We start from the raw sequence: 21,812 nt of genomic DNA, 5'->3' as shown, positions 1-21,812 counted from the left end.
CTTTTTAAAAAAAAAAAAAAAGAAATTAACGAGTCACTTTGAATTTTTTTAACAAACGAAGCTGCTGGCAATGATTGGTGAGGGGTCCTCGATGAGGGAATGAGGCCAATAATGGGCCTCTAATCTTCGAACCCACAGTACATTGAAGTGATGGGCCTGCTGTTGTGGCCCAGAGGTGTGTTCTTTTCTTAGTTGATAGCGAACAGGACTACAGGAGTCCCTCACGGGCGGCTCTAAGCTCCACGTTGATCCCAGTGAGTGAGATGACATCCTTCCATGATCATTATGACATAATACAACTTTGGACCATCTCCGCCCTTGGAAAGATCTGTCGAGGATTTTGAAATATTCCGACCAGAGATTCTGTCGCTTCGAGCCAGCCAAAACGTGCAGGCTTTAAGAGTTGTCTGGCCTAGTAGGTGAGCCATGTTTGCTTCCATCACCAATGATCCATTGCACCAAGTTCACATGCTTCCAAATCTTCCCCACCCTATTACCTTGGCCGTTTGCTTAGCCAAGCGCGTCCACGATGATTGAATCCCTAAACAATAATAATAACTGTTTTACAAGATATAAAAATTTGATAAGTGTTTACTTCTAATAAGAATTGTGTTATCTGAAATTTTAGAACTTTTAAAACTCTTAGATACTTATTACCAATTGGAAAACCTCTGTGACCTTAATTTTTTTTTTTTTTTTTTTTAAATTCATATAGAGTTGTACAATTTCAAAAAATTTGCACATGAAATATTGGACTTACATCACTGGAGATGTATGTGATCTTTAGATTTTTATAAATTTTTGGGAACATGAGAAATCAAATATAATTTTTTTTTCCAATTTTCTATTTTATAACTTTCTATTTCTCAAACTTTCCTTCTACACTTCATCCTTTTGGATGTGGATTCTTAATTAAAGGTGGCAAGAGTGGAAATTGTAATTTTTAAAATATATAGCTTCTCGAAAGTAATTTATCCAACTAAATTTTTTCCTTCATTATGGTCCCTTCTATTCCTTTGAACCAGCACAACACCATCAGCATATATTCTTCGCGACCTCTCCGACCTTCTAAACAGGATGACAATTACCGTGGATGATGACAAAATTGAATGGAAGTGAAGCTACTCCAAAATCTTCACCATTTAAGAAATGCTGCAGTTTCTTCAGCCATGGCGGTATATAACATTACAGTTCGTCAAAAACAACTAGGAGTTGTCACTGCCTGAAAGAATTCAAAATTTTCAACCAGCAGATCTTTCATGACAAAATTCTAACAACGAAAACCTGAGGCAAGGAACTGAGTGCAACCAATGAAGAAGAAACCTAAGATCACCTCTTTCTTACATCTTTTTTTGCCTTCTTGGCATGGCAACGTATCCTCCCACTCTAGTTACTCTCTCCAGTCGCCGATTCAATTGAGAAGAAAAACATAGGACTGTTTAGTTTAATTTGCCCGCTGGTGCCTATGGGAGGAACGAAATAGCCGAGTTTATAGACGGGGAAGCCACCTCCCCATGCAAAGTCTTTCAACAAATTAAAGTCTATATTTGCTGCAAAACTGGACATCTGGCTATGTAGACAAATACATATATTGCTACTTCTGAAATCCAGCTTCTTCAAAACTCCTCTTCTATCTCACCCTCCATTCTGCTCCCCTCCTTGGGGTCCCACAGGACGCAGGGACCACTCTGTGCCATAGTGTAAATTATCTTCATATTGGGAATAAATCACGGGTGGTATAACCTCCTAATTCCAATAAAAAAGAGAGTAGATGAGTCATTCTATTGCTGGCATCGCCACCCTAAAGAAAATTCACAACTTATTGGCTGTCAGCCCTTTGGATGACAAAAATAGGAACAACAATATTGGACATAAGTTGAATCAGCATAGCAACAAGAACGGATCTTATCAACACCGAACAGTCCATTGTAGATCTTTTTTTTTTTTTTTTTTGATGTAAATGAGTTAGAGAAAGCCTAACTCAAATTATATTAGCATATATATATATGTTACAGTGTATATGGGTGATACAAATTTATATGACAAAACAGAGAATGAGCAAAACAGTGGGGTGACAGGATGAACTGAAGAGGTCTGAATACAAATGATACTGCTGACTGCAGAGCCAAATTTCAGTGGAGGCCACATGCATGTTTACAGATTATATGGATAATTGTTGATTGGTCAGTATGCTTGGGCTCAGTTTGTCTAGGTAATTTCCAGCCCATTGTAGATAATGCACGCAATTTCCAGCCTTGCAAATCTGTCAGAGATTTTTTGTTTGAATAAGAGTAGTCTGAGACTAAAGAGCAGTAACAGGTAACTCCTAGATACTGCCAAATATCGTTGGATTCACGCTGGTGCTTTTGAGTTTTTGCCTAAACTTAACTTTAATTCTTGGGCTGCAGCAAACAACTAATTTTGAGATATTTACTGTCTACAAGCACAGTAGTAGTTCAGAACAACCTCCTTCAAATGCCTTTGCATTCTAAATGGATTGCCTTGATTTCTAGAGGAACATGGTTGTCAGCAAATGAAAGCTGAGAAATGAGAGCAGTAGTGGTTGGTTGGTAGGTTGTACATAGAGCTAATCATGGACCAGGCCTCAGACCTAAACTATATTCAGTTTTAATCGGGCTTCGAACTAGGGCTACGTAAAATCTGATATTTTTTGTATCCAAGTCCGGCCCATGACCAGCTCTAGCCATAATCCTTCTCTACCTTAAACAAAAACAAAGAAGAAGAAGTAGAAGAAAGAGAATACAACAAAAAAAACAGGCAATAAGCCTCTTCTCTGCCAATGTTTTGTGTAACATCCGAGATAAAGATGGGCATAAAAAATAAAAAGGAAAGACAAGAGAGGACAACGCTGGTATAACTCAACAGCAAATTTGAAGGATGTAGTTGGTGTTCCATAACGATTCTTTAATTAATCCAAGTATCATGAAATTCAGCAATTTGAAAAGCTTAGACAAGGAAATCCCACCACGCATCATAAGCCCGGTCCATATCTGATTTAATTGCAATCAAGCTAGCATCAGAGGTCCCTTCTAAGTCATACATAAACTCATGAGTTAGGAGAATGTTAACATAGATACTTCCATATATAACATATGCTTCTTGTTTTGGCTGATCAAGGGAGGTGGAGCAATCTTCATTCTCTTTATTAGGATTATAGTGACAATCTTATAGAGAGTCTTGCAGAACCTAATAAGTTGATAATGACTAGCTTCCGCCACATCAGATCTCTCTTTGGATTGATATAATTTAGTTAACTTTCAACTCTATGGGCATAGAGTAACAAATAATAGCTTGATGGAAAGAGTTAACTTTCTTGATAACAAGGCACAAATGCTTGAAAAACAGAGGTGGGAAAACATCTAGCCATTGGCCTTGTCTAATTGGCGCCATGCACATGACCGTCACTTTGAGAGAATTGCACATCTTCTTCATTTATTTATTTATTTTGTTGTGATGGTTTGGGGGAAGGGGGGGGGGAGGGATCGCTTTGCTAATTGAGAACCGTGGTTGAGTATGTTGCAGTAGGGTGCCAATGTATCGAGTTGCGAGCGAGTTATTTGAGCTCGATTCGACTTGGCAGCTATTAAATTCGAATATATATATATATATATATATATTAAAATTTGAATTTGAGCTCGAACTCAATTTGGTTCGGCTTGATTGCTTTCTTACGTTAAAACTCTATACGGAGGTGGCGCCCTGCTCGAATCTTGCCCCATGACTATGGCTTTCAACTCCTTTTTAGTTTTGCCTTCCCACGTTCTTCCCGGCATCAGATGTCATTTCCTTAGTAGGTGTGCATTGCGATTCTGGTGCTGAACAGTCTGAACACAATTAATTTCTGCACGTCACCAAGTCATGCTATGAGACCTACCGAGTTAAATGGCTTAATTCATCTCCCCCCTCTGCTCTCAGCCAAGTGTTCCATCAACTGTTTGTAGGAAACTAATGCTTCCTACTTCTTGCCACCCCCTTTCCAATGGGGAGATTCTAGTAACTTTCTCAGCTGGGTGGTCCCTCTTGGTGTAAGAATCTACTGTAGTTTGGGTTTCCCACATGGTTTGGTCTAGAAGGGCGGCATATTGTTAGCCTTTTATTTCACTTGATATCGGAAGAATCATGGTTCAGTGGCACAGCATGTGAGAGACTTCTTTCCAGAAAGGTTGGCGTATGTGGATGCCTCCTTCCCCTTCATAACTGCACGGGGATTTTGGGACCAATCACGCGCATTCTCTGACAAGTTTTACGTCAGAATCCAGCCCATTATTGTTTTAAAGACTCGGCATTCATGATGGTTGTTCGCTGGCCTCTTAAAGGTTGGTCAGATGGTGGTGGGTTGGGTTCCAGTATGGACTTAGCTGCTCAATTTATTGCAGAAGCTACAAGTGATTCATGTGTAGATATCTAACTCTTGCTGATGGAATAAAGAAGATGCTGAACCATTAGTTAAGTTAGATTGTTTGTGGCTTAATTTGTACATCATCTTCTGTGGCCGTGGTTGTGCTGGACAGCTCTTTTGTTGATGAATTCTTAGAGATAATTGTGCTTATTTGAATGATTTCTTAAGAATTCAAGTCTCTAAGATTGCGACATTGAATTGTTATAGATCTCACTGTACAATGTATGGAACCGATCATTATTGTGTTCATGGATCTCATGGTTTGTTGTGTTGAACCTCGTATCTACCCCATTTTTATGTTCTGATATGCATAACCATTTGTGCATTGAAGAACGATTCTTGGTGGACCATTTAAAAAAAAAAACATTATTGGACTAAAATATGCTCATTTGTCTTACGAACAGAAATAGGAAATAATTTTTTTTAGAGAAAATAGGAAGTAATAAGAAAGAAGTGGAAGCACATCTATCACCTCATATGAAGTAGTTGTTGCATTTTCCAAATTCAAACCCAAAAAAATCTCCTAATTTTATCAATATTAGATTTTTTATTGGATTAGATCAGAATCACCTATCTTTCAATCTTGTATGTTACTCAAGACCAATGCTAGTTTGTTTTTTCCCCCAATGAATTTTCAATTTTCATATGTTTTCTATTTAGAAATTTTGAACCAATCAATTTTACCCTCCCAACATCCTCTCTCTATCTCTCTGGGTGTAACTAATGATAGATCTTGCGTTTGTTGATTAGAAACACCGACATAATCTAGCAAGAATAAATTTGCTTTTAAAAGCATATATAAGGCGACAGAGGTTTGTTATTGTCCAATATTTTTGAAGATGTCCACTTTTAGTGTTCACATGATGGTTAGGTTAGCCATGTCTTTCTTCTTTTGAACTTTAAAGTAGCAGGTCTTACCCCTGATGATGTTAACAAGTGGCTTTGGCCCAATAATGGAAGGCTACCCATGATACTCTGTTTCTGACAAATTCCCATCAATTCTGATGGCTCTATTAGCCTGCCTCTAGTTGGAGTGGCTTCAGCTCAATCCCACAGTATGTTTGACATATGGTTTCAGGAGCCAGAGATGAATGATTCAACTGAGGCCCAGCATTAAAGTGTCATTGTTATTGTCTTTTTACAGAAAATTTATGCAAACTGGGTTAGATGTTACTGATTGCAGCTGTCCTCCATTTAGAGGAGGTTTTGTAGTTGCATTCTTTTTTTTTTAAATAAAAAGAGCTCCAAAGCCAACTCACTCTTCTAAGATGGCAAAAAGAATGTACACTTATACACTGCACAAACCATAATATCTATCCTAGAGTGTCTGTTAAAGAAAGAGTTAAATACCAGATGGGAAAGATGATTGAAATTGTTGAGTGTCGAATGGAGTTGTACATGTAGAGGATTAAGTAATTATTCTGCTGCATGAAAGCATTTCGCATTCATCAATTCTCTTTGTTTGGCACCAATTATCTGCAGCAACAGGCATGCGTGCAGCCACAATACATAAAAGAACTCCAGCCAAGGAGCAAACATAAAATAGCATCAAGAATTAGTTCTCAATTTATATGAGTCGAGAATTGCTACTCAAACAGAGATGATATATCTGGTTTACAATATCTAGTGCATCAGATTCTTCCACACCAAGTGCCTGTTAGCTTGTCCCTCCTGCTGTTCTGGCCCTATTGGTGTTGGACTCTGGGCTGCCTCGAGCCTCCTACCCTTGCCTTCGAACTTGGTAGGACCATTGAGATTGGGATTATTGGTGGGCTTAATATCACACCCGTCCAATAATCGGAAAGACGAGGTTCGATGGGACTAATTTATTACCTAGGCTTCGGCCGTCCATTGCATATGTCCCATCACTGATCAGTCCGACTGCATGACATCATGCCCTCTTTGAATTCGAGACACAGAATGGATGGACTTCTAGCCTTCTGCTCCCATTGGTCCTGATGGACCTTACCTTACCATGCCTTCTGTCAAATTTATTGATCTAAGAAGGTTTTCACCCCTTGAAAACTCTATTATGGTAGTGCGAACACTTTCGAGCTTTGAAGTGAAAACTTCCTCTGATTTATTATAAAAATGATTAAAAAAATATATTTTACGAGAGAATACGAAAGAAAAGTGTTGTGTCGAGCTTTCACGTCTCAAGTAGCCAAGGATGCCTCTCAAATTCAAACTAAAAGGCCTATAAAAGATAATCTACATAAAAAAATTTAAAATATTTTTTAATAAAAATTTTTTGACATTCAAATTAGAAGATGAAGAACAATGAGAAGAAAAAAATAAAAGTTAAAAACTTACTTTGAGGATTATTCGTGTCTCTCTATTTATAAAAAGAGATTAGAGTCGTGCATGCCATAGAATCTTGATCGATTCTCGATTGTCACATATAGATTAGACTGGCAGAGAGTTACTTTCTTTTAGGACGTGGCTTGATTATAGAGATATTCTTTCTCATCCAAATTTTTTCGAAATAAAGTCGAGATTGATTTTACCAACGGAGCTTGCTGCGTGCAACAAGAGTAGATCAAATTCAGTCGAACTAAAGCTACTTCGGTCCAGACTGAAAAAAAAGAGGAGGCGACTTTTGTCAATGGAGCCATATCAAGGCTATAAGCCGACATGAGACGATCTAAAGGAAATTCGATCAGATCAAGATGAATACCTCGATTAGAGGTGAAGTCCGAACAATCACTCATTGTGGGGCTTCAACCGGTTCTTCGGTCAGGATCATGTCCGATCGAAGCCAAGGTGGAGTGGAGATCCAAAAAAAAATATATATATATAAAATGAGTTACTAGAAAAAGAAAGGAAATACATAGAAAGAATCTTGAGGCCGTGTGATCGTATAGCCAAAATAATTAAGTTATGCCACGTTGAGAGTATCCATGCTAAGCCGCGCAGTTTCTCCTAGTACTCGACAAATGAAATGGCGAATGCATACACACATATGGATAGAACCGTAGATTCATGAGACACATACCTTAACCGAACATATCATTATGCATGGAATGGGGAAGGAACGACGTTAATTCGCAACTCCTCTTAACCACGTATTAACACACACTAATAAGGGCCACGTAGTTTCTCCAAGTCTCTGTCTTCCCTCGGCCCAGGTCCACATGACCCCACGTTAAGTCCGGGAAGAATTAAATGCCAAGACCATCCCCAACCCAATCTCCAACCAGAACCCTAATCCTGTCAGTCCAGTCCTTCCGAACCCTTTCTCTTCCCTGCATATATTCTCTCCACCGCCTAACTTTCCCTCTCTATCCCGACCCCTTTGTTCCCTTATCCTACCTTTATCCCTGTTAATTTGGTTCTTCTCATCCTCCTCCTCCTCTCTAAATGGCTCACAGTGAGCCAAGGGGAATGCTGTGGGTTTGGTGGTTGATGCTGTTGGCTTCAAGCTGGTTGATGGGCTCAGTCCGGATGGACCCTCAAGTCCCATGCTATTTTATCTTTGGGGATTCGCTTGTGGATAATGGCAACAACAACGACATGGCTTCCTTGGCACGGGCCAACTACATGCCCTACGGAATTGACTTTCCCGGCGGCCCAACCGGAAGGTTCAGCAATGGCTTGACCGCCGTTGATGTCATCGGTAGGCATTTCTTGGTCCTTGCCATGCTTCATTTCTTTATTTGTTACTTAATTTGTTTTATTCATCAACTAAAATCTGCTAATATTACTTGGCTAGTAGGCCTTCTTGGGACGTAGCTCGATAACTATATAGATTTAGGCCGTCTGGCTCATGGGAGCTGGTCCAATTTATTGAACACTCGTGCATGAATCCAACGTTCTCTTATTGACCATGGAGCAGTCTATGGGAGCCACTAGATTTAACTTCTTGCATCCAAGGGCCAATGTGTGTCTTTTTGTGGTGTGAATTACGTGGTATCCCAGTTTGCGAGCTTGCTTGGATATCTGGATCAAAAATACTTTTTATCTTCAAACAAAATTAACAATTTCATCGTACCAATCAAGTTCGTTCGTGGTTGTTTTCATATTTTAGACAGTTTTTTTTTCATGCGATGTCGTAAAAGATTATGTAGAAGTGTATCTCCTGCGCAACAAAACAAAATCCCCGGACTGAAATGGAGCAAATAGCGCCTTTCATTCACTAGGGATTATGCTTCCAGTCTAACCGGCCAAAAAAGGGTTCAGCTAATTGTCTTCTTGCAATGGAATCTCTATCTTATGAGCCACCCAGAGGTCGTGTCTTGCCAAATGGGTCACACCGTATCATGTAAGGAAAATAGGAAGCAAGAGAATCGCTGCTTCCATGTGGCAAAACGTTCCGCACTAACGCCAATAAATGAGAGCGCTTGGTGCACCAAGGGGGCATTTAAATCATGAATCTGCCACTACATTGAATGATAGTTATAGATCATCAGCACTATGGAGGGGGAATGAAGAAGAAAAGATGGATCTTTGTCCATTCTTTTATGTATTTGATGGAATATAAAAAAAATAAAAAAAAATAATTTTTTTATTTAATATAGAAGAAATAAAATAAAAAATTGATGATATTTATATGATATAGAAGGAATAAGATGAGATATAGCCCTCTTGTCTTTCATTAAAAAATAATAAAGATAATTTTATCACTATAGAAATATATTCTATATATCTTCTATTCATTTTTGTACCCTTTCGATTTAGAAAGATGAAAATTGATGGGCAGAATGGATAGGAACCTTCTTCTTTTTCATCCATTCTTTCTAAAAATCTTTTGAATAAAATGGTGGATGAGGAGGAACCAACGTCATCATCATTACAATGCTATTGCTCCTTTTCATTCTCCTAAGCAAAATTTGGAGTTTTATTTTTTTTTCTCTGCATTTTTTTATTCCATGTTATTATGTTTTTATCAATGAAGTTGAGATTTATTCGGCTGTAAAGGTGAAATAAATCGGATAGAGATAAATAAGTAAAGAATAAATGCTTCTCAACGGCCTTCTTCCATGATTTAAGCGATTATGTCTGTCGACTGAATAAAATCATGCAGATGAAAAGATAATAATTTTTTGGAACGATAGCAGTCTTGAACTGGGCCGCTCTTCCTATGTGGCCAAACAACTACCAAACTGGGCCGTGTCGATATCCGACTAAACCATTCTAAAACTGGCTGCAAAGCACGCCAACTTTATGTTCCGACCAGACTTCGCATAGACCCTGTCAAAACCTACTTGCAACCTGGCTTAAATAGTATGTTGCCATGATCCCTTAGACAATTAGCTTCACAATACCGTGATCAGCCCTTGATCAGTTCTAATGGATCCATGTTACAGTATTACCTAGTCCACATAGGCTATGGACTGAATTGGATATAATATCATTTTGTCAAGGATCTCACCCATAAAAATTAACCAGAAGGTATTGAATTTTTTGGTCCCATACAAGTGCTCAAAATCTTCCTACCAACTAACCAGTGTGGGACCAAATGCACATTTGCACTGGTCCTCATGGTTAGTTGGAGAGCTTGAGTGGGGAACTAGGCAACTACCAACTCCAAGTCTTAAGCAGCATTTTGAACACTTGTATATAAGTCTATCTAAGCCATTCTCCTAAGTTAATAGTGGTTGATGACATGCATGATGACTACGTTTGATGACACGTTATTTTTGATGCTTGTACAGCTCAACTACTGGGCTTTGAAGACTTCATCTCACCTTATGCGGCTGCAAGAGACCGAGCACTCCTCACCGGAGTAAATTTTGCATCTGCGGCTGCTGGAATAAGGGAGGAAACTGGCCAACAATTGGTACGTGCGCTCTTTGTGCGCTACCCTATCGATCCTTCAAATAAGATAAAAGATAGAAAAATCTAGATCTAAATTTAGCAAGAAGATAGAGGCTTGGCTTACTTGAATTCCCATAAATTTCAACTCTAAATTAGCAGACAGAAATGGACAAAAGCAAAGATAAGAAATATGGGCCAAAAGCAAGAGAAAGTAAACTAGAGCAAGTATAGGCCTTCAATCTTGGTAAATTTTGAGGTCAATGGTTATTCAAAACTGAGAACTTGATTGGTGACCAATTCCCAGCATTCTCTTACTACTTATTTTATAATCATATACAAATTCACTTGGCCAATGCCTGAATTTTGGTTGCCATCATCCCTATAGGGTGATCGAATTAGCTTCAGCGGGCAATTGGAGAACTATCAGGCGGCGGTCCAAGAGGTAGTGAATATATTAGGTGATGAAGACTCTGCTGCTAATTACCTTAGCAAATGCATCTTCTCTGTTGGTATGGGCAGCAATGACTACCTCAACAACTACTTCATGCCTGCCTTCTACTCCTCCAGCCGCCAATACACTCCAGAACAATATGCCAACGTCCTCATTGAACAATATTCTCAGCAGATAAGGGTTAGTATATCATTATTATCTCTATATCATGGATAATTACATTAAAATAGAACATTGACTTCTATAACTTAAGGACATTAATTCAGGATGGCATTAGTACACCATTTATTCTCTTTCTGTAGACTTTGTACAATTATGGAGCTAGGAAGGTGGTCTTGATGGGAGTGGGTCAAATCGGCTGCAGCCCAAATGAGTTGGCTCAGCAAAGCTCGAATGGTGAAACCTGTGTTAATAGGATCAACAGCGCGATCCAAATATTTAACAGCAAGCTGATAGCTTTGGTGGATGAATTCAACACCTTAGACGGGGCACACTTCACCTACATAAATGCCTATGGGATATTTGAAGATATCTTGAGAAACCCATCGGCACATGGTAATCCATTCCAATGGCCTATACCTCTCTTTATAACTATTTCAAAATTGATCTTTATTATATCAATTTATCATACTAATACAAATATAGAGTAGTTGGTGAACTATGTTTTTTTTTTTTTTTTTTACCAGGTCTAACAGTTACCAATAGGGGATGCTGTGGGGTGGGAAAGAATAATGGCCAGATTACGTGCCTCCCATACCAAACTCCATGCCCAAATAGAAACGAGTATCTTTTCTGGGATGCCTTCCATCCGACAGAAGCTGCTAACATAGTTATTGGCAAAAGATCCTACAGCGCTGAGTCCTCATCTGATGCCTACCCCATGGATATTCGTCACCTTGCTCAAATTTAATTGGAGGATTGGTACACCATGCATGCACGTCAAGGTGATGGCTTGGTTGACCCTTATGAAAGATTGGGTTCTCTACCTCTACATTTGTAGGGAGGGCAATAAAGTGGCCAACTGGTTAGCTGGGAGGGTTATTGGTGACGGTCATTATATTTTTATCATTGGGGGACTATTCTAGTGAGTTGAGAGATTTATTATATGCAGACTTTTTCAAATCTACTTATCTAAGAAAATCTTAATTTCTCTTTATCTGACAAAATGTAAAAGTTTTCATGTGTCGAACATAGAAGCCAGCATCGCAGTTGCCGACTTCATACTGGTCAAGTCAGTGCCCGCATAAGCGCTGCTATGTGGTCAAACGTCAAGTCGGCAATCGACGACTTGTTGTCTCGCATAAGGTTATCTCGCTTCATAATAAATTTGCCGATTTCAAGTCGAATCCGTCAGGCGCTCCCAGGAAAGCTGATATGACGCTCAAATGCTAGGCCATGCATGCTGACTCTATGTGGGATCTGTTGAACTCAAACATGAAGCCTTGTAGGATTGCCGATTTTATACGGGTCTACTCGGGCGCCCCTACGAATAAGAACTGCTATGTGCTGCAATATGCCGACTTTCCATGAGTGGATCCGTTTTGTACGTAGCGGCCGGAGGATGGAGGGTTATCACTAGGGAATCCTTCAGAGATTGGGATAATACTTTGCAGTGCCAATGCAATTGATTGCTCATGCATCCCACTGTTTGGAGGAACCTGGAAAAGGCAATGCAGAAGCTTGGTTCTAACATCTCTTTACAGGGCTCTGTACATGGGTTTGGAAATGTTATTAATGAGTTGGGTGATCAAATCTTTGATTGCTTATACTTAGTCTGCCATAATTATATTTGGCAGAGGCAACGGTCTTAGAGAATAGAGATCGACAGACGGATTCCATCTGATTTTCTTTTAAGGGAAAAGAGATTCTATTCGATCATTTTAACTCTTTACTTCTCTGTCTCTCTTTCGCGTGGAAGAGAACAGATGGATGTATCATGACAGAAGATATGCATGCGTGCGGTGTTCTTTCGGCAGCATTCCCTTCGTTGCCGTTTGCCATCGAATCCAATTTGCACCTAGATGCCTAGGCATACCGATACGATATTTAGCACGTAGAGATGCGTGAGAGGACGAGGTGTATCAAAAAAAAGATTCGTGAGAGGGTGTTCATTGACTTCATTCCCTTGTTCTCTTTCCCGTATTCAGTCAGCTGTATGGAAGACGCGAACAGCAATAGAAGCAGGGGTGGTGCTGGTGGACCGGCCCCGTTTGTGGTGAAGACTTACCGTGTCATGGCCCGGCCCATTGGGCCTTAAACCCAGCCCAATACATAAAAAAAAAAAACAGAGAATTGACGGGAGGAAGAAGACTCCCATTGAGATCTTCTTCTAACCCCAATGAGTAGATTTAATCTGAGCCAAACTCCTCCCTGGTCCTCTTTAAAGAGAGGCCAACCCTCCCCTTAAACCCCATGAGCTCCGACGCTTTTCGTCACCGGCTGCCTTCCGTCCCCTTTTTCTTTGAGAAATTTTCATCGAGTTCACCAAAATCAAGGCTGTTGATCATCGAAAAAAGGGTAAGAATATCTCCAATCCTTCTCCTCATCTTCCAAAATCTATAGTGCTGGACTTTGATTGACATCATCGAATTTTGGCCAAATAAGGGCTCGGATTGTTTTCTTTTTTTCCGCGTTGTTTTGAATTTTTTTTCATCCTCTTTGGTCACTAGCGACGTCGGATTTGGATCGCTGATCATCGCCTGAGATTATCTTGCAACCTTGGGAGGTCATCGGTTGGGAGGAGACCTCCCCTACCTTGGGAACAAGGGGATCAAAGGATCCCTGTTCTGTGAAAGAAGAAGAAGAGAAGAAGGCCAAGCGGGTCCCCTCTCCTATGAAGAAGAAAAAAGGAAAAAAAAAAGGAGAAGAAAAGGAAAAAAAAAGAAAAAAAAAGAAAGAAGAAGAAAAATAGAAAAAAAATATATAAAATAATAAGACTCTCTCTCCTCTCTCTAAAAAAAGAAAAAAAAATAAATAAATAAATAATGATATAAATAATAAAATATGAGAAAGAGAGTTTCTCTTTTTTCCTCTCTCCCTTCAGCCTGAACTAGTATTTTCTCTCTTGTCTCTTTCAACTTTCTCTCTCTAGATTATTTTCTCTCCTAAGATTTTTTAGAATTTTGAGAATAATGATGATGAATTTAAATGATCCTAGTGATGGATTTTTGATCTGTGATTGCCGGACGGTACACCGGCATCCACTTTGATCAGATCAAGTACTTTTAGATTTTATTTTTATGATTTTATTGAATTATTACATAATAATTTCAGCATAATTTGATCTGATCGATCGAATTTATTGAATCATATCGTCTGAAGAGTCCAAGATGAATTTCTCTCTCTAAAATTTTCTTTCTCTAGAATTTTCTCTCTCTAAGCTATTTCTCTCTGATCGATTTCTCTCTAAAAGGATTAGTCAATGAAATTTTTTTTTTAATATTTCTGATCTGATGAAGAATCTTGATCCATGATTGTTGGCAGTGTATTGGCACTCACCTTGATCAGACCCGATATTTCTCAATTTGATCATCCATGATTTTGATTTAATCATGACTTGATTAGATCATGTTGATTTTACCAATCGAGATATTGGACCAATCGTAATGTTGGATTGTGTTACCTGATCAATTTAAATTATACCTCATGAATTCTCTCTCCTCTGATTTTCTCTCTCTACTTGATTTTATGAAACCAATAAAGAAATCTCGATCCTATCACTTCAATCCGATTTGATCTGATAGTCAAACTTTAGATCGTTTATGTTCTAATTAGATTTGATTAGATAAAACTAGATGATCGGACCTAATCAAAACGTTGAAATATGATATTCGTATCCTTTCTAATTATTGAAATTGATCCTGTATAGGATTGTGGATGTTTGATCATGGGATATCGCGATATGATCTATGAACAAAGGACGTTGGAAGAAAATTTATAGAATTATGTAGATTATTGGAATGCGTTCGAGTAAGTAATATTTTACTTTTTTTAGATTTATCGATAAATTATAATATATTTTTTTATATAATTTGTGAAACGATGCATGAATTGGATAAATGATATTTTGTTATGAAAATATCTTATTTGAAATTTATGATGAAGCATGATTGAATATATTGATTTCATGATGCATTATATTGATTGATTTCGATATTACATGATTATATTTTTCTTATCGAAATTAGGATATGAAACATGATTTATGAAAATTCTGATATAAGAACAATATAAATTGACAGCCTGACAATGTAAAGACCCCACCAATGGGGGCATATACTTGGAATTGATTTGTCCTGAGGGTTTATGTCGCCAGAGAGAGATCAGTGACAAACCGTCATAGAGACCAGCAGTTCCGAAGGACTTTGTGACAGATGATTCGAGCTCACCGCAAGAAGATACGCGGTTTATGACCTGCTACAGAGAAAATATGGTCATAGTTCATGGTTGATGAAAAAACTTAAGAATAAAAGAAATTAAATTTCAAAGAAACTCGAATTTTTGAAAAAGAAATGAATTTGGCATGAACTATGTTGCATAATCGAAATTGATTTTGAATTGATGAACTCTATATGCTTATTTTTATAAATAATTATTTACTTAAATGCTTGATGAAATTTGTTAAAGTAATCATTGCTTACTGGGCTGTCTAGCTCATTACCTCATATTTTACTGTTTTTACATATGTTGAGGAATTAAGATGATGCAAGATATGAATGGAAGAGTGATTAGAAGCAGAATCTCCATATTTTTATTTAGGTTGAAGTCTTATTAAATTTGATGTAAGGCCTATGAAACTTTGTGGACTGTGTTGAGATATTAAAGTTAGAATTTGATTATTATATTTTTGATTTAAATTATTGACTAATTATTTCGCTGTGAAGTATTGATATCGTGATAAGATGCTTGCATGCTTATGGGAAGAATTTTCTATGAGTATACGGTGGTTGCATGACCTTCGATTCACAATTTCGAATCGGAGATGTGATATACGGATGGTTGATGACCCGATGATGGGCTCCGTCATTGCATGGGGAAGGAGAACAACAGCTTTGTGGTCATCGAAATCGATCTTCGCCTTCTCAAGTTACCAGCAGCTTTGTCCGTCAGTTGACTCAACGCCTACGTGAGTATTTCTTCCACATGCAACGTCTAAACATAAATTTTATATCAAGATATTTGGTTGCTGATGTCCAATGATGATCTTGAATTGCATGTGGTTTGAATTACACCTACTTTTGCTACAATTAAGAATAAGTCTAGATATAGATTCGACAAGGTATAGTATGTTGCAATCCCTTTGAATCCGATATGTTTGAGAATTTGAAAGCATTATTTGATAGCCAAACACATCACCTGAATTTTTGGTTGCCAATTGTGGAGCTCTTCCTTGAATATTGTAAATAATACATGACTATGATCAGCACTAACCCATGTCTGATCGGCAGCAAATTGCACCGGGACAGTACGTAACATTCAGTGCTGCACCTGAGTCACATGTAAGTAAAATCAATAATGATAGACGCATTTAATTATCCTCACTTTTTTATACAAAAGATTTGGCTTTGGTCATCTATAAGGTAAGTCGGACTGCAAGGTTGGCGCTGCATTTTAGAACTTCAATTGTACTAATCCTTCAATCCACAAAAAGACTATCCTAATCCTCTTTACACAATCACATGTATGTCACACCCTACCTATACTAGATTTACTGCATCCTAATTAATAAGTGATTATCATTAGTGAGCATGTTCAACTATTAACAAGCAAATAGTCCTCACAGATATGAGGAGGCATTGTTATGAGTTACACACCTGAACATGGATTGGATACTAATATAGCCATATTTATATTTATATTTTTTTTCCAATAAATATGAAATGGATATGGATATATATTAAATGGATACTAAAATTAGTATGTATATCTATGTTAAATAGATATGGATATGAATTGGATACTAACATATTCGTATTTATCCTAAACATATGCAAATACAAGTTGGATATTAGTTATATCTATATTTCGATCCAAATACAAATATAAGCCGAATGTCAAATTTTTATATAAATTAATGATGACAACTAATATTAATTATATGATCATAAAGGATGCGGATATAATTAACTATGCAAATCATATACAGTATAGTAACCAAGGATTTAAGGGATAGTTATTAAATCTACATGAAGACTAACCTGATTAAGGATCCAGTTTATTAGTTCATTGAGTTTGTATTAAACACAATTATGAGTTATCTAATTTTTAGAGATATATATTATAAGAAAAATTATATAAATTATGGGAATACATAGAAGTTAATATTTTTTTAAATATGTTCATCAATAAAATTTTGAAAATATCATGAAGAATATTCTTTATTAAAGAGAAAAGTATCTATTTTTATAAAAATAATAATTGAAGTATAAACATCATAACACACACACACACACATGTATATCAAGTGATTGTTTAATGATCTCAATATACATGCACAAGCAAAATAAATCACTTATATAAAGTAAAAAACATATTTGGTGGCATGGTGGTTAGGTGTAGGAGCTCACTCATTTTCAGCCAAGTAGCCCTACTTATTTGCAACCTCCATTCATCTTCAATTCAGTCTTTTCCATCCTTGCAGGCTTTCGAAACATTACAAGAAAAAAAGTTTTTGTGATGAAATTATTTACAATGAAAATTTTTCATAGAAAATAAGATATTTATGATGGAAAAATAAATTCATCATCAATAATAAAATATTTATGATAATTTTTTTTATCGTAAATAGTATCGTATTAGCAATGAAAACAAATTTTATCGTAAATACTAATTATTTACGATGATTATTTTCATCGTAAATAATAAAATATTTATTTTAATTTTAAATTTTTAAATATTAGTGATGAAAATATTTTCATCGTAAATAATAGAGTATTTACGATGGAAAGTAGATTTTCATCGCAAACACTAATTATTTATGACGTAAAATTATCGTCGATAATATATAAAAATAAAAAATATTAAAAATTTAAAAATTATAAATTATTAGCGATAAAAATTTTCATCGTAAATAGTAGAGTATTTGCAATGAAAAAATTTTTCATCGCAAATAATCCACTATTTATGATGAAAAATTTTCATCGCTAATATTGAAAAAAATAAAAAAATTTAAAAATTATATATTATTAACGATGAAAATTTTTGGTTGTAAATAGTAGAGTATTTATGATGAAAAGCTAATTTTCATCATAAATACTTCACTATTCACGATAAAAATTTTTCATCGTTAATATATAAAAAAATAAAAAATTTAAAATTATAGATTATTTGTGATGCAAATATTATTCATAAATAATGAGTGTTTACATAAAAATTGACTTTTCATCATAAATACTCAACTATTTATGATGAAAATTTTTATGACTAATATATGAAAAAATAAAAAATTTAAAAATTATATATTATTAGTGATGAAAACTTTTCATCGTAAATAATAGAGTATTTATGATGAAAAGTTAATTTTTATCATAAATACTCTACTATTTATGATGAAAATTTTTCATCGCTAATATATAAAAAAATAAAAAATTTAAAAATTTAAAAATTATAGATTATTTATGATGCAAATATTACGTCGTAAATAATAGATATTTATGATAAAAATTGATATTTCATCATAAATACTCTACTATTTATGATAAAAATTTTTCATCACTAATACATGAAAAAAGATAAAAAATTTAAAAATTACATATTATTAGCGACAAAAAATTTTCATCATAATTAGTAGAGTATTTTGATGAAAAGTAATTTTCATTGTAAAAATTATTATTTATGAAGAAAAATTTTATCACTGATATTTAAAAAAAATAAAAAAATTTAAAAATTTAAAAATTATAAATATTTATGATAAAATATTACGTCGTAAATAATGAGTATTTGCAATGGCAAGTGGCTTTTCATCACAAATACTCCTTTATTTACGATGAAAATATTTTATCGCTAATATAAAAAAATAAAAAATTTAAAAATTTAAAAATATAGATTATTAGCAATAAAAATTTTCATCGAAATAGAGGAGTATTTATGATGAAAAGCAATTTTCGTCGCTAATACTCCACTATTTATGATGAAAAATTTTTATCACTAATATTTAAAAAAAATAAAAATTATAGATTATTTGTGATGAAAATCTTACGTCATAAATAATTGAGTATTTATGATGGAAAGAGGCTTTTCGTCGCAAATACTCACCTATTTACAAAAAAATTTTCATCGCTAATATATGAAAAAAATAAAAAAAATTTAAAAATTATAGATTATTAGTGATAAATTTTTTTCATCATAAATAGTCAATTATTTATGTTTCGATACCATTTTCATCATCATATTTCTAAAAAATAAAAAAATTAAAAAATATAAAAATTATAGATTATTTATGATGAAAATATTATTCGTAAATAACTTAGTATTTAGATGAAAATAATTTTATCATAAATAGTCTATTATTTATGATGAAAAAATCAAAAGTTGATCATTATTTGCAACAATATACTTTTCGTCTCTAAATTTCTCTGAATCTGTGTCATTGCTTAATTTTGTATAGTTTATTGGTTCTATAGACTGACCAAATTCACAAAGTATAAAGGCCTTGTATCTGTCCAAGAACATAGAAAAGAGATAATACTGAATCTTTATACTTTAAAACATGATCCACAAAAAGGTTATTTATATGGTACTTGATCTTTTATGTTAAAACATGATACTGGATCTCAATTATTTACGATAAAAAATTTTGTCGCTAATACTTCATTATTTACGATGAAATAATTTCATCATTAATAATTAAAAAATTATAAATTTAAAAAATACTTCTGATGCTGAAAAAGAATCATTCTCCCAATATCCAGACTTTGTTGGATGATGCAACAAAATTTTTCACCCACAACCAAATCAACCATCTATAAGATCCAGGAGCAAACCGTCTCAGAAAATTAAATACAAAAAATTTGATTTAGAAAAAATATCAACTTTCAACTGTATAAAGAATAAAACTTTATCAACTATTTGATGGATAAAATGTGTCATTTACTTCTAAATGTATACGAAAGATCTTTGTGGGTCCTTCAGTATTATTTTTTAAGAGTGCATTCATGGTCTTAATTGGTATGTGATGATTGTTTATCGTAGATACTCTCTAACTAGCTGAACTCTTATTATTGCTATCCAGTTCAAGATTTATCTTAAGATTGATATATCTTGAGCAGGTATTATCCTTTCTTCTATGCTCCTTTTGGTCGGATCTTAAGGTCTTAGCTGCTCGCAAATTAAATTTGACTTTGGTGTCTATTCAAATCTTTCGATCAACTCATGCAGTGTTGTCACCAAAAAAGTAAATCTAATTAGTTAGATTTTTTTAATTATAAATTATGTTTGATTGTTAGTTAACATCTGTAATTATCAGTAGAAAAATGATTCTCATCTGACGATACATGATTATGTAATTTTTTACATATTAATTTTTTTATGTACTAATTTTAAAAAAATTATAAATTAACTATTTATATAATTTTTTTATTAATATTTTATTTTTTATTATAAATATTTTTTAATATCATTTTTTGTTGTTAAATTTTTTGGATAGAAAATTTTCTTAGTGAGAAAATCTAAAACTAAATTTTTATGAAATTTTATTGGAAATTTTTTTTACAAAATTATTTTCGATGAGAACTATATTTACATTACTAATAAGATTACTAATGACTAAAATTTAGTTTTCATCGTAAATAATTTTGTTTACGAAATTTTTTAAGAGAAAAAAATTTTGTAGTGGAGAATTTTTTATTTTTTTGGTAGAATTATTGATGATAAAATTTTAGTTTTCATTGCTAATAACATTATTGATGATGAATCTTTTCATCGTCAATAATTTTTTTATTTTTTGATAGGAATTATTAGTGATAAAAATTATTTTTATTGCTAATAAGATAATTAATGATGAAATATTTTATTTTCATCGTAAATAATTTTTTAAAAAATGGGAGTAATTTTTTTTGGCGAGAATTATTAGCGACAAAAATTATTTTTCCATCACTAATAACTTAGTTAATGACAAAAAAAAATTTTCATCACAATATTTTTTTGGCGGGAAAGCTTTTTTAGCGAGAAATTTTTTTAGTGGGAAAATAGAATTTTTTTTAACAAAAATTATTTTTTCATTGTTAATAACGTTATTAACGATGAAATTTTTTTCATCACAAATATTTTTTTTATGAAATTTTTTTTTAAAAAAATTATTAGTGATGAAAATTAGTTTCCATCGCTAATAGCATTATTAGCAATGAAAAATTACGTCGCTGATACTCCTGTTTTCAATCAATGTCAAATCGACGTCTCTTCGTGCGAAACCGCGCGAAACCCTTATCCCCCTCTTCTTTCCCTGATCTCTCTCCCTCTCCTTGGGCTCTCCTCTCTCAGTGCTCCCCCTCCATCTCTTCCCGTTGGTGTGCTCCTCTCCACCGCCGTCGTCTGCAGTCCACCGTCCGTCGTCGACTATCCGCTAACCACGCCGCTCGCCATCTGCAATCCATCGGAGGTAAAGTTTTCAACCTTTTTTTTTGTTGATTGGACCACCAGGGGGCGGAGCCGTCCGTTGGGGGGGAGGGGGGTTGCCGTGGGCCACGACGGTGCCATGGGGCGGGGAGGGGTCGGCCGATGGGGAGGGGGCGGGATCCAAACGGGGGGGGGTGGGACCGGAGAAGGGATGGTTGGCAGTGACGGAGACGAGGCCGGGGAGGGGGTCGACCGACGGGGAGGTTGTCGACCGACAGGGAGGGGGCTGGGGCGTAGGCACGTGGGATGGGGTGGGGGGCGGGATTGGGCCGGGGGGGATGGGGCCGGGGAGGGGGCGGTCAACAGCAACGAAGACGCGGCTGGGGAGGGGGCGGCCGGCGATCGAGGGAGACAGGGCCGGGGAGGGTGTAGCGGCGGGGAGGGGTTTGCACGGTGGGGAGGGAGGAAGGGAAGAGAGAAAGGAGGGGGAAAAAAGAAAAAAAATAAAAAAATAAAATATTAATCAAATATTTTATTATTTGATTAATAAAAATAAAATCTGAATCATGTTCAAATTGGATCGAGGTCGGGATCCGGATCGAGATCTCGATTCGGATTGAGATCCAGATCGGG

The 21,812-nt window shown here is 35.5% G+C and overlaps 1 protein-coding gene across 1 annotated transcript; it reads left to right on the top strand.

The window, feature by feature from the left end:
• The first annotated feature begins 7,679 nt into the window (after positions 1-7,679).
• On the top strand, positions 7,680-11,721 carry LOC105047463 (GDSL esterase/lipase At5g45670). The gene is given in 6 exon segments (XM_010926389.3): positions 7,680-8,036; positions 10,075-10,199; positions 10,563-10,808; positions 10,931-11,183; positions 11,315-11,531; positions 11,533-11,721. Coding segments are annotated over 6 exon segments (1,278 nt in total). The 5' UTR covers positions 7,680-7,780; the 3' UTR covers positions 11,714-11,721.
• Positions 11,722-21,812: the final 10,091 nt, after the last annotated feature.

The sequence above is a fragment of the Elaeis guineensis genome, chromosome 6, assembly GCF_000442705.2.
Source record: "Elaeis guineensis isolate ETL-2024a chromosome 6, EG11, whole genome shotgun sequence".
NCBI lineage: Eukaryota > Viridiplantae > Streptophyta > Magnoliopsida > Arecales > Arecaceae > Elaeis > Elaeis guineensis.
Note: the sequence above shows the minus strand (reverse complement) of the source record. Positions and strands in the feature narration are given on the sequence as shown.